General features: G+C 42.9%; 1 protein-coding gene across 3 annotated transcripts in view; it reads left to right on the forward strand.

Annotated features, from left to right (window-relative positions):
* llgl1 (LLGL scribble cell polarity complex component 1) overlaps positions 1–14163 on the forward strand; it is a 36244-nt gene that overhangs the window by 18290 nt on the left and 3791 nt on the right. For all 3 annotated transcript variants that reach the window (XM_051387125.1, XM_051387123.1, XM_051387124.1), the window contains exons 6-23: positions 2030–2192; positions 2408–2543; positions 2905–2959; positions 3260–3414; positions 3574–3794; positions 5201–5268; positions 6109–6283; positions 7426–7530; positions 9219–9511; positions 9712–9862; positions 10202–10340; positions 10446–10759; positions 10890–11081; positions 11390–11462; positions 11817–11931; positions 12465–12529; positions 13559–13694; positions 13802–13884. In XM_051387125.1, the coding sequence (XP_051243085.1) occupies positions 2030–2192; positions 2408–2543; positions 2905–2959; positions 3260–3414; positions 3574–3794; positions 5201–5268; positions 6109–6283; positions 7426–7530; positions 9219–9511; positions 9712–9862; positions 10202–10340; positions 10446–10759; positions 10890–11081; positions 11390–11462; positions 11817–11931; positions 12465–12529; positions 13559–13694; positions 13802–13880 (2635 nt within the window). In that variant the 3' untranslated portion in view covers positions 13881–13884. The remainder of the gene's footprint in view (positions 1–2029; positions 2193–2407; positions 2544–2904; positions 2960–3259; positions 3415–3573; positions 3795–5200; positions 5269–6108; positions 6284–7425; positions 7531–9218; positions 9512–9711; positions 9863–10201; positions 10341–10445; positions 10760–10889; positions 11082–11389; positions 11463–11816; positions 11932–12464; positions 12530–13558; positions 13695–13801; positions 13885–14163) is intronic.

The raw sequence follows: 14163 nt of genomic DNA on the forward strand, positions 1-14163 counted from the left end.
CTCTCTCTCTCTCTCTCTCTCTCTCTCTCTCTCTCTCTCTCTGCTGTTTCCTCTCCTTTCTTCTTCTGTCTTCTCCCCCTCTTTTCACTGTCTTTTCGCTGAGGGAATCCTCTGACATCTTGAGGGTGTGTCCCGACTCTACATTCCTCTGCTGCCCCAGAGGAATGTCTAGTTCACATGCTCCAGCAGCTCAGCTCAAGCTTGATGTTAATGTCACTGCTGCTGCTGCTGCTGCTGTTGTTGTTGTTGTTGTTGTTGTTGTTGTTGTTGTTGTTGTTGTTGTTGTTGGAAGAGCAGCCTGTGGTGGTATTAGAGTTATACAGATGGTTTGAGCTTGGTGCTGATTATGTTTTTATATATTTTTAACACTTTTGGAGTTTTGCTTTGGGTTGTTTTTGGTGCAGAAGAACAAGATGGCTTTAGAGTCTCTCTGCTGTCCATACTCCATGTTCTACTTACCAACTGGATTATCAAAAAGCACAGATTTATCCTCCTCTCCTTCTATCATTTACACAAATATAGCTAATTACAAACACAGTACACATAACAAAATTGTCCAAGCTTAAAGGTCCACCTATTTAGGGTTGCAAAATTCCGAGAATTTTCAAAGTTGGAAACTTTCCATGGGAATTAACAGGAATATATGGGAATTAATGGGAATAAACGGGAATTAATGGTAATAAACTGGATATTTTTAATATTGGTTGTTATAATACTGTTGGTCTATAACAGGGAACTTACATGTAGTTGAAAAGAAACATCTTGCAGGATAATCTTGCTTAAAACAACCTGATTTAATGCAACTCCTCCCTTATTGACATGCACACACGCAGTAATCAGCATAGGCTACTATATACTTGCCAACATTTATTTTTTAAAATATGGGAGTTTTTTCTTTTTATGGGTGGGGGGGTGGGGGGGTTAATACATAACCCATTGCTATTAACCTATTTGGATTAATTGTATTGTATAACCATAGCCAAAGTAAATCAAAGGCAGCATGTTAAGCTAAAGGTCAATGGTTTCGGCTACTACTTATGGTGCTATCCATTTGTCTCGTAAATCCCCCGCCCGAGTTGCTCTGCCGCGAGAACGTGACGTAATTCCCTGGCTTGTACCACGTATAGCGTTACATTTGTCTTTGGGCATTACGAGTCAGAAAGAACATGGACGCCACCGGTGCAGCAGCTGTGTTGTTATTGTTTGTGGCTCATCTAAACAAGCTCAATGTGAAATAATAATGTTTTTCTACAGAAACACTAACATTTCAAGTAATTCCGTTATTGCAAGTCTTAAGTTTCAATAATATTTTGCCATCTTCGCCTATTTCAATTTCAACAAGTGCTGTGGCGTTTTTCTCGAGCCACCAGGGGCAGTGGCAGGCTAGTGTTATTGTTTTGCTATTGCTACATTAGCCTATTTAGCAAACCAGCTCGAAAACAAAACTTTATATTGTATTGCACGCACAGCAACACCGTGCAATGCATAAATTGGTGACCGGACTATGTAAACGAGTGTGTAGGAGCATTTGAAATCGACATTAAAACGACCAACATCAATCATCATCATCAACAACAACAAAGAAAATACATTTCAATATTGTATGAATTACCCAACTTTTCCAGTTAATTCTCCTAAATTCCCATTAATTCCCATAATTTCCCAGTAATTCCCATAATTTCCATTAATTCCCATTAAAGTTTCCAAATTGGAATGTTTCCAAAATTCCCCAGCTTAACTTTCCAAAAGTTTCCCTTCGCAACCCTACACCTATTACCTTTGTCCTCACATGGTGAAGATGGTCTTTGGCATTGGATGTAAATGTTGTCAGGCCCAAACTGTTGCTTTGACTAACAGGTCCACCTTTAATCTTTCAGTATTCATTATTTTATCCCCCGTCAACATGGCACACTCCTTTATAGACACTTATTTCACCTCATTTTGACCTATAGAGATGTGTAATTCATAGCATGCCTGGTTACAAACAAGCCACAGATGTGGGATAATGGGTAATGTTTTGTTTTCCCAGCCTGCCAGATGATTACAGATGTGGGAAATCTTTGGGGCCGGTGGAATCTCTTCAGGAACATCCTCAGCAGTCTGGGAAGATTCTGATCGGCTACAGCCGGGGCCTGGTGGTTCTATGGGATCTGAGCGCCCGTCATGCCGAGCAGCTCTTCCTGGGCAAGCAGGTACCTGGTTTACAGAGCAGAGTTTAGTGCTCGTTGGCCAAACATTTTTACTGATTATGTTCCATGCTGAATCTTTCATGATGGTACAATAAAAAAAATTGTTTTACGGTGTGTTAATCTGTGTGTGTGTGTGTGCGTGTGTGTGCGTGCGTGTGTGTGTGCGTGCGTGCGTGTGTGCGTGTGTGCGTGTGTGTGTGTGTGTGAACCCCCTGCAGCAGCTGGAGAGCCTGGTATGGGAACGCTCTGGAAACTTGTTTGTCAGTTCCCATAACGATGGAGGTTACTCCGTTTGGGCTGTTACTAACGGCAACACCTACAATCACCAGCCAGTGTCGTCAACCATTCCATATGGTGAGAAATGCATATATAACAGACAGACACACCCACACACACACATGCGCACACACACGCACAAACAACTCTTTTATGCTTCCCAGCTAATGTCTGTTTGAGACATGTTTAAGCACACTGTCATCCAGGGTCTGGTGGAAGTGGTGGTCTTGTCCACAAAGACCAGCGCCCAGTGACTGACAATGGCTTAATGAACCATGACTGCTGACATATTGTGACTCATAGTGAATCCTTATTATGGTCAGAATTAGCGTGACGATGACGATGATCCAGAATATTTGTGGAACAGTTAAAACTTTAAATACTTTTTCTCTCTCAGTTCTTAACTTTCTCTCTTTTTTGACTTACCCCGCTCTCTCAGGTCCATTTCCCTGCAAGGCCATCAACAAGATCCTGTGGAGGACAACACAGACAGGGTGAGTGTGTGACTCATTTTTTTGCCCTTTTCTGTGTGCATTTGATTCCTATTGGTGTTGTCTCCTGCCCCAAGGGGACCTCAAGATTTGCCACAGTTTACAATAAACAATATACGAATAAAAAGTGATAAAAAAGGAAGAGAGAAATTGGCTTATAATCAACAGCTCATTTACATTTACAGCTCATGGCAGTACTAAACATTTTCATTTATTTATTTATTTTAAATAATGATGCCTGATTATTTATAGATGACAGATGAAATAGAAATCAACAATACTTTTCTGTGTGCCTCACTTCAGTTCCCCAGTGTTGTTATACAGCGGTGGGATGCCCAGAGCCAGCTACGGTGACCGCCACTGTCTGACCATCCAACAAGACAAAGACCACGTCACTCTTGACTTCACATCCCGAGTCATCGACTTCTTCACTGTCCACAGCATAGAGCAAGAGAATGGTAAGGCCAATGTTAATGATCTGTATCTGTGGATCTGTGTTTTCTTCCTCTTTGATTCAAGAATTTACTTTCCCTTTCAGCTGTGTTTTATGTTTACTATCATGTTGTTATGAAAAGTGTAATATAGTCCAAATGTTGTCTGTTCTCTGCCATTCACAGAGTACGATGACCCATCAGCCTTGGTAGTGTTACTGGAAGAGGAGCTGGTTGTGATCGACCTCCAGACCCCGGGGTGGCCAACTCTGCCCACTCCTTACCTGGCTCCTCTCCACTCCTCAGCCATCACCTGCTCCTTCCACATCTCCAGCGTCCCTCCCAAACTCTGGGAGAGGCTGGTTAACGCCGGCAGAGCACAGCAGGGCCGACAACACGTGCACGGGGTAAGAAGCACGCTGCTATCTGTAAAGCACAGCTTGAAATTCCTTATTATGTGGCTTTAGTTTTTTTTTTCAGCTACATTGGCCAGAAAACAAAGCTCATTTTGTAGATATAGGTTAGTTAAACTCCCATATTGGAGAAAAAGGAAAGAATTTGCGATTATTTGCATTGATTTGCATGCTGTGTCATTTATACATTTCTCTCCATTTCTAATTCTAATTTAAAATTTAATTTGAGGATAAATCCCTTGAGATGTCTTGTTTTCAAGGGGGGTTTTCGGACACAAAAACAGAGCAATTTCCAGACATTACAAAAAATAAATACATAAATAGTAGTAAGGATAATACATTAAACTATTTAAATGACAAAACAATAAACATAGTAACACAAAGAATATACACATAAGGGCTCTCCCATAATTTCAAACCACACACTACAGCTTTGTCATCTGCACACAATTAAATTCTTGGCACAATAAAAAAAAAAAAAGGCTGTTTCTCTTGGCATCATCAAAACACTGCAAAGATTTGTTGCAGGAACTTTATTTCTTTTCCATGTATTATATATTTGAATTGATTTCTGCAACATTTGACACCATGTTATTGATGGACTGCTGACAGGACACTATGAGCGACAGGATTATTCTGTAAATTGGTTTATTCATGGCAGCGAGGATATTCAATTACAGGAAATCCAAGATGCATGTAAGCAGCTTAACCTGAGAACAGAGTATGGCCAATTGCCACGCTGTTCAAATGTAACACTATATCAACATTAAGCAGTGTATATACTTTGTAAATACAAACCTGCATCCTCACAGATTCAAGTTACAGGATTTTATTTGGATTTCTACCAAATGCCTGTTAGGTATCATATCAAAACTCAGCTACTGCCTCTGGTCGTGAATGGAGAGCAGCATAAATGGCTAATAAGCAAAGTGAAACCATTGTGTTCAAATTGATCCAAGCAAAGGATATTGCACTTAACTTGATGTTATTACTCATGCTGCGAATGCGAGTACAGCTATGATGTAACCAATGGGAGTGTGACCATCACAGCCCGCTGGTACTGTGTTAACTTTAAGAGCAGGTGTAGGCTTTGCAATGGCTTTTTAACACAGATCAGCTGTTTGATCAATGGCAGATTAGACTAACACACACACACACACAGACACACACACACACACACAGCTGGTACACTCGTAAATCATCTCTGTCTATCTGTGCGAAGCCAAACCAGAGACACAAAAAAAAAGCACTGTGAGTTTTGTGTGTTTCTGTGTACACAGCTGTGTGTCAGGGCCAGTACATGAGGTTATTGTAAAACAGAAAGAGGAATTCGTTTCTCTTACAGCTTTTCAGTATAATATGATTTCTAACTTTTCTCCAATCTTTGTCTGTTTTTGCAGAGTTGGCCGATATGTGGAGGGAAGAACCTGGCACCTCAACCCAAACAGCAGGAGCTGCTGTTGACAGGGTATCCGCACCTACAAAAACACACACACACACACACACACACACTAACATTCACACTGCATCCACACTGCAGGTGCATCCAGTTTTCAGTTTTCTTTCATGACACAAACCTGGCACAGGTCTGTTTCTTTCTAGTAAGTAAAACGGCTGAAAGCCGAATGGAGAGTTTTTGTTTCCGATGTGAACCACATGGATATCCTGCAAGGAACTGGAACTACTTACAACTTGTCCTCAAACCTGAAACCAAAAATGTGTCAGCATTGCCATGGCAAAAAGGAAATCCTGTGACAGTTGGCAGTCTATGAATGCCAACTACAGATGTTTGGCAGAGCTAGCATTAGCACAGAGCACAATAAGAAACTAAATGGAGGGATTACCATGACATTTTGGTGCAGACATTCCCCAGAGGATGATTGTAATAGCTCTGGAATTCAAGCGCCATAAAGTTAAAATGTATCTTTGATTTACCAAATACCTGCAAAACTATTATATTTCTGTCATCCTCAGCTGTACTTTGCTTAGAGTGATAATTAGCACATTTTGGGATGTTAGCATTTAGCTGAAAGCACCACTGTGCCCGAGTACAGCCTCACAGATCTTAGTCTTGTTATTAATGTAAATAATAATAATTGTCAGATAGTTCATTCTAATTCAACAACATTTCTAGTTGGAGAGTATATTGGAAACATCTTTCAGTCTAGTGTAATGCAGTATAATTCAAAACCACCAAACTGGCAACCTATGTGCACACACAGACCTGCACAATGCTTTTACAGCCCATTTAATTAAACCATGATTGTATCTTTGTAGAATTATGTCTTAAAATCTTGTGTGTTTACAGACATGAAGACGGCACTGTGCGTTTCTGGGATGCATCAGGTGTTGCTCTTACTCCGCTGTACAAACTCAGCACGGCCAATGTCTTCCACACTGACTGTGACCCTAGTGACGATCCCCAGGACCCTAGCGACGACCCCGACATGCAGCAGGAGGAGGAATGGCCTCCTTTCAGGAAGGTGAGAACTAAGGAGAAACAAAAGGTCAAATGAAGTAATCTTAAGAGTCTTTCCTCTAGACATCAGGCACAGGATCTTATTTCACAAGCTGTGGGAATAAAAACAATCTGTGTTCACAGTCAGTCCTGTACGACTACATCTGTGGCCTAATTTTCTCATCTGTTGTTTTCATGTGTTTGGTTTTCAGACAGACCCACCCCATTGTTCCTGTTAATAAAACTCAACTCTGTAGGAACCGCAGTCTGATTCTGTTTTAACGGCCTGTTTTCTGCACAGAATTACATTTAAATGAACTGATTCAGCATCGGGAGGCAAAATTTCACATTGAGGGAATCTGACAGGACAGGAAATGGAGATGAGTCATGAAGCAAAACACTCGATGAATATTTAAATCAGCTGGTTCTACAGTTGGAAATGTTTTTCAGTGTTTGGGCGGATGACCAAGATAAGCTGGGATCAATAATGGAAATGAGAGTAGAAGCTAATCTTGAGTGATACATTTAACGGAGAAAAATAGACTAAATTAGCCTATTTTCTCCTTTTACTCTCTTCTTTTCTTCCTATTCACTCCCCCCACCTTTCCTCATGTCTCCTGTGGTAACAGAGCTGCATGTTCAGGAATGTGGCCCTCATATGGGATGAAGAGCCTTTCTTTTTTTCTCTCTCTCTGTAATGAAAACCAGACACATCAGCCCACTCTTTCTGTGCGTGTGTGCGTGTGTGTGTGTGAGAGAGTGACCAACTTCTCCTACTCCTTGTTTTGCCAAGACACAACTCCCATGTGAGAGGGATTTCTATTGGAATTCCTACTGTGTGTGAGAGACAGATTAATGCACATGTTTTGCTGAGTGGGGAAAGGGGGGGGATTGTCCTGGCATTTGGTAGTGAATAAGAAGAGAGGGGCTGCCGTTAGAGGAAGAAGGAGAGCCTCAGGAGGGCATTTTGACATTGGGTCTGCCTGAACTGAATTAGTTTAGTCGGTTCAGATCAGAGATTTAGATTTATGTGACAAAACATGAGAAGAAAGTACGAGTAATGAGGACCCATGTTAATAAAATCTTACCTGTGTAGAGTGTTGTCTTTGCATTTAGTCTGTCAGTATCAGCTTACGTGTGTGTGTGTGTGTGTGTGTTTGTGTGTAGGTGGGCTGTTTTGACCCGTACAGTGATGACCCGAGGCTGGGCATCCAGAAGATCAGTCTGTGTAAATACAGCAACAAGCTGGTGGTGGCTGGAACTGCTGGACAGGTAAATACGTGCATACAGTAACACACATATGCAAGGAGCTCTGTCACACACTATCTTGGGTTATTTCTAGAAGACACAATACATTGAGTGTTATTCTGAAGACTGTTGTATGTGATTTAAAACCTGAAAATGCTTAAAAGCATTTTAATAAATTACACATGTTTAAATAGAATTAAAATGTAATTTGAGACATTATGGTGATTATATAATCAATTTTGTGAGATGAGTACTGTAAAATTTCACATTAAGCTGGTGAGATATCTCGTACATGCAGTAGCCACACACCTAAATAATGCATGTTAATACAATGCACACTTTGCCAGCTAATAATAGACCAATCATATTCGCAGCATGCCTGTGTACGTGTGTAATTTACTGTATTATTTGCTTGCCAGCAGTTAATTTGCTAATGTTAACTAAATAGCCTCGTGTTGCATTTTCTCTGGATGAGGTGAGGCTGGCTGATTAACTTGGCAGACAGAGAGTTGCAGCTGCAATCACACAAGCACTCTCACACTTCATAGCAGCTCAGCTGTGATGGTGGAGGTTTGTTATTTCCAACAAGACCTAAAGTCCCTACTAACTGTATTTAAGTGCTTATGATCCCCACAATAAAAGAAAGTGTTGGACTAAACGAGTACAAATCAGCATACTGACAGTTTTGTTAATTTAGCAGTAGTTGTGGTGACAATAGGGGCGCCCTGATAGCTCTCCTGGTAGAGCTGGTTCGAGTCCGACCTGTGGCCCTTTGCTGCATCCCATCCTGTCTATCTTCAGCTGCCCTATCCAATAAAAGGGAAAAAGCCCCAAAAGAAAGAAAAATGTGAAAATGTGACACAATAGAACAATCGTAGGGTCAACATTACCAGGGCTCATACTTTTGGGAGCAAATTTCCTGGCATTCAGCCCTTTAGATTAAGAGATATCTTGTGTGCAAAACATGATATTTTGACTGTGGGTGATGCTAAAAGAAAGCTCAAAGTGTACAAATTGAAAGTTTTCATACCCAGTGGAGCATGTGCATTTCATGACAATCTCGCCTTCAGATTCTGATATTTCTGTTTATAAGTGGAAGTTTTGTCCTGATAGTGGTGCTAGAGGGAAAAGTTGGGGCCTCTGAAAACATCCATCCTTTGGAGACCATGAATATGGATGACTATCATGAATATTCATACTAAATAAAATATAATTTTTTCATGGACTACAGCACATTTAGAAAATCACATAGCTACTTCCTGCTAAATGAATATTCGGGGTCTTTGAGCACTCCACAGAGATAAATAAATGTCCAGCTCTGACAGAACTGATAATAAACTAACTATTATTAATACTTTTTACAAGCTGTAAAACTAGCTCCACCTTCCTTTACTGCTGCCCATTTAAAATTAGGAGGGATTTGATGTTATGAGATTTCATTTTGTGGTTAGGCATTTCCAGGGCACTCAGTCTTCCACTTTATAGAGAAAAGGAGCTCTTTTATGTGATAATTATTTGAAAAACTGAGTCATACAAGACAAGTGTGTTTTTGTAATGGTCAGTTCCCAGTTGTGATGACAGAAAATACACAACACAGCCATCCACCCAATAACTAACTGCAACTGATGTCTCTTATGTTGTTGTGTACAAAAAACCCCATGTACTTAGGGAATAAAGAAAACAATGTTTCTTCACTACCTCCATCTCTCCAGGTGATCGTTCTGGGTTTGAGCGACGAGCGTTCTGACCACCTGGTGGACGTGTCTGTGGTTGATCTGCTACAGGACAGGGAGGGCTTCACCTGGAAGGGCCACGACAGACTGGAGCCGCGTCTTAAACCCGCCCCCTTCCCCCCAGGCTTTCAGCCGCTAGTGCTGGTGCAGTGCCTGCCCCCGGCCTCTGTAACGGCGGTGGCTCTGCACGCAGAGTGGAACCTGATCTCCTTCGGGACGAGTCATGGATTCGGCCTGTTTGACTACCACAGACGAAATGCAGTGCTGGCCAGGTTAGGTGCACACACAGCTCAGTACAATAACACACATGAGGCAATAGTCAATGACAGTGAATGAAGTTAATACAACCTAACAACATTAATTGCATTTCTTTTGGCCAGTGCCAGTTAAAAAAACAGGCGAGGGCAAGCTGACAAATGTACAATATTGCGATTCAAAAAGCATCACCATACTGCTCTTTATGTTCTACTAGGTGCACCCTGCACCCTAATGACTCCTTGGCAATGGAGGGCCCCCTTTCCAGAGTCAAGTCCTTGAAAAAGTCCTTACGACAGAGCTTCAGACGCATCCGCAAGAGCAGGGTGTCGGGGAAGAAGCGCACCATTACCACACCCACCAGCAAGGTAAAGGACTGTCTCTTTTTGTTAGAGAGAGGGCCACAAGGAACACATGGACTGAATTCAATTCAGTTCTATTAAATTCAGTTTTATTTGTATAGCGCCATTTCATAACAGAAGTTATCTCAGGACGCTTTTCAAATAGAGTAGGTCTAGACCATACTCCTTATACAGTTATTTACAGAGACCCAACAGTTCCCACCATGAGCAAGCACTTGACGACGGCTGTGAGGAAAAACTTCCTTTTAAGAGGCAGAAACCTCGGACAGACCCCGGCTCTAGGCAGGTGGCTGTTTGCCTCGACGCCAAATTAAGTTGTGCATTTTGGGACTGTGTTATGTGCAGGTCCAGGAGGCTAACGCTGCTCTAGCGGAGCAGGAGGATGTGGCTCCGGTGCAGCGAAGGATTGAACCCCGGTCAGCAGACGACTCGCTGTCTGGAGTTGTCCGCTGTCTCTGCTTTGCTGACACCTTTCTACGTGATGGTGCGTTTACTTACTTGTTGAGATTATGAAATGAATGTGGAACAAAACTCAGCATTTTCATCAAACAAACGCTAACACTATGTTCTGTATTACTGTATCCCTCAGGTACACATCACGGCCCCACGCTATGGGCCGGCACCAACTCGGGGAGTGTGTACGCCTACGCTCTGGAGGTGCCTGGCGTGGGCTCGGGGCGTGTGTGCGAGCGCGGCGGAGCAGGCGAGAGCAGTGTGTGTGTGGAGGCCGTGTTGGGTAAAGAGATCCAGCTGATGCACAGGGCCCCCGTTGTGTCAATCTCTGTGTTGGATGGCCGGGGGAAGCCATTACCTGACCCGTATGAAGCCTCCCAGGACCTCGCCATCGCGCCGGATATGACCAACGCTCACTCTGTCCTCATCGCCTCAGAGGAACAGCTGAAGGTAAAGGCTTTGTTCAATTTATTTGGAATCACATCATTTAAAAGTCACCATAAAAGGTTGAGCCAGGGCTCGAGAGACTGTCGAGGACTTGGTGATGTTCCCGTTTTAAATCCACTCTCCCCTGGTCCAGGTGTTCTCTCTCCCCAAGGTGAGCGCTAAGACCAAGTTCAAGCTGACGGCGCACGAAGGCTGTCGGGTGAGGAAGGTGGCCCTTGTGGTGTTTGGCTCCACAGCTCAGGAAGACTACAGCGAACACACACTGGTCTGTCTGACCAACCTGGGCGACATGCACCTCTTTAACATACCTGCCCTTCGACCTCAGGTAGGATTTCATGTGTGTGTGTTGGAAGTCTAATTTGGACAGCAAGAGTGTGTGTGTGTGTGTGTGTGTGTGTGTGTGTGTGTGTGTGTGTGTGTGTGTGTGTGTGTGTGTGTGTGTGTGTGTGTGTGTGTGTGTGTGTGTGTGTGTGTGTGTGTGTGTGTGTGTGTGTGTGTGTGTGTGTGTGTGTGTGTGTGTGTGTGTGTGTGTGTGTGTGTGTGTTAAACTGGCAATAATAATATTATGTGGGTTTTTTATTTTTTTTAATTGGATTGATGTATTGGGAATTTTTGCCTGTTTTATGTCTATAGGTGCGCTACGACTGCATCCGTAAAGAAGACATCAGTGGCATTGCTTCCTGCGTCTTTACCAAGAACGGACAGGGTGAGGAAAACACTCCTAATCAGGCACTGAAAGTCACAACAAGGCAGAGCAGGGCGGGCTGGGTGAGGTTAAAGGCTCATTTAACGCAGATCAAACAAAAAATATTTTATACTTGCCCCACTGGTATCCAGTCATGCAGATAGTTAAGGTCTTTTTAGCCGTGGCTCTGAGATATCTGATCCTGAGACTTCTGCCATTAGCCCGTCTTTCCACAAATAAATAAACTACTACCAGAAATAATAAACAACACACTTCACTGTAAACAGTTTTTTTTTTTTTTTACGTTAGAAAATTGTTCCCAATGAGCTCCAAGCTGTAACTGTCTAATTGTCGTCTTTTTGTTTTTCCACACAGGGTTTTACCTGATCTCTCCCTCTGAGTACGAGAGGTTCTCCCTGTCTGCCAAGGTCCTCACTGAACCGCTCTGCTCTGTTCAGCTGGACCGACCACTAGAGCCCACACCTGCCAGGTAAAAAAAAAAAAAACACACACACACACAGCAGATCCTGTTTGGCAAAACTTGATCCTACAAAACCTACTACTACTGACTTACATAACATAAAAAATAGAATCCTCTTTCTCAATATATGTAATATTATGAAATATCAATGTAGTATATTGTAATATGACCTTAAACTGATTATACAGTCAGACAGAAATCTGTTGTTAGTTAATCCAGCAGATGAAATACCTGACAAATCAATGTATTTCATCACGTTTATGCAAAAATCACATTTTGCCTGAAGCCATACCTGCTCATTGATGTGCAACATCTTCCAGGAAACCACAATAAGCTTTTTAAGGACTCTTGGTGGTCTCTGGACCCCACACTGGAAACCACTACAAACCACTTTCTGTTCATAATGCTGTCTCTTGGGTTTCCACCAGCTCGAAGCACTCGGCTGCATGTGAAACCAAAGAAATGATACTTTTACTGTTATTGCTTTATTATTACTCCATCTACTGCCAAACCAAATGGTGTGTGCTCATCTGTCTCCTCAGCGATGGCACGACAACACAGCCGCAGGCCAACGGAACCCACAAGAACCAGATGGGTCAGGCTGAGGGTAGGTCTACACACACACACACACACACACACACACACACACACACACACACACACACACACACACACACACACACACACACACACACACACACACACACACACACACACACACGCAGGTTTTCTTTTTGCTCCCTCTCTCTCCTCCCCCTCACTTGTTATTTCTCTCCCCCTGTCTATTGTCCCTCTTCATCACTCTCTTCTCTCTCTGAACCTCTTAAAACCGTGAGCAAGCCTCCTTGCAGGGGTTACCCTCGGGTCTCCATGGTAACCATTGAGCATGCCCCAGTTGCCTCTCCTGCCCAGCACCTCCTTCCCTGTCAGGAAATGAGGATTGTTGTGGAGACCAGAGTAGGGTTTGTTTATCTAGTTACAAAGAATTAACGTTTACCAGACCTCTGTAGCCCACTCCTCATCTCTGCTAGAGGCTAGCAGCTTGAGGCTACGTTAGCCGCTGAATCTCCTACTGAAGAGTCGTTGGCACAGTTGCGTTGTTGGTATTGGCAGGTGCTGACAAGTAAGAACAATGCATGAAATAAAAAAAGTTGATATCTCTCTTCCTTTTTTAAGCTGTCCATCATGAGTGACAGTGTTTATAGGAGTGCAGTGCTAAATCGGAGCACTAGGTTGCAGCACAACACACTGTAAATACAATACTGATATATTATCAGCTTATATTCTATATACTGTATTGTTAGCAAACAGTTGCCCATTTACTGTACACATACAGCAAACACAAATCAACATTATCATTGATTCTCATTTTAGCCATCTTCATTTGTTTTCCAAATGCTGCTGTAGTCTCTGTTTTTGTTCATCTTTATTACAATTGCATTGTCGGGGTATCAAAGATATGACAGATGGTTTCATTGAATCCTCTGTCTAACCAAATTGTGATGAAGCTGTGTTTTTAAACCGCTTGTCAAAGTTTTATTCACTCAGTCCCACATTACTGGAAAGCTTTTCAGCTCCAGTTAGTCCCCACAGAAACATGCTGCAGCCCCTGACTCTGTGGGTTTCTCCCCCACAGGGCAAACAGAAGAGCCTCCGAGCGCCCTGTCCTCTCCAATCCTGGACACCCCGCTGGACTCCCCCCTCAGCTGCGCCGACCTCACCCTGGACTCCACCGGAGAACTCACTGTGGAGGATGTCAGGGATTTTCTAACGTAGGCATCAACATTTCTATGCACACATACACACAGCTTGCATTGTTTAAAATGTACTCAGCCTTTCAAGACACAATTAACTTGTGGTCTGTGTATGTGCCGTGCAGCACCGTCGACGAGGCAGAGAATAACCTAAAGAACATTAAAGAGGAGGAGGGACGCTCGACTGGCATCCTCATTAACTGAACAGGTGAGGAATATACACACAAACACAGGTGGGATACTTGTTACACTCGCTTTAATGCATATTCCTCCCTGAAGTCAGACAAACACTCCAGTATGAGCAGATGCATGAGCTCACACTCGCTTAAACACAACACTGCAGAATGGATAGACACACACACACACACACACACACACACCACACACACACACACACACACACACACACACACCCAGACACCTGTTTCTAATGGAGCCCGTCCAGAGTGTGCAAACTTCAAAGAGTTGTTCTGTCTTAATGCTGCAT

The sequence above is a fragment of the Dicentrarchus labrax genome, unplaced genomic scaffold, assembly GCF_905237075.1.
Source record: "Dicentrarchus labrax unplaced genomic scaffold, dlabrax2021, whole genome shotgun sequence".
In the NCBI taxonomy this organism is placed as follows: Eukaryota; Metazoa; Chordata; class Actinopteri; family Moronidae; genus Dicentrarchus; species Dicentrarchus labrax.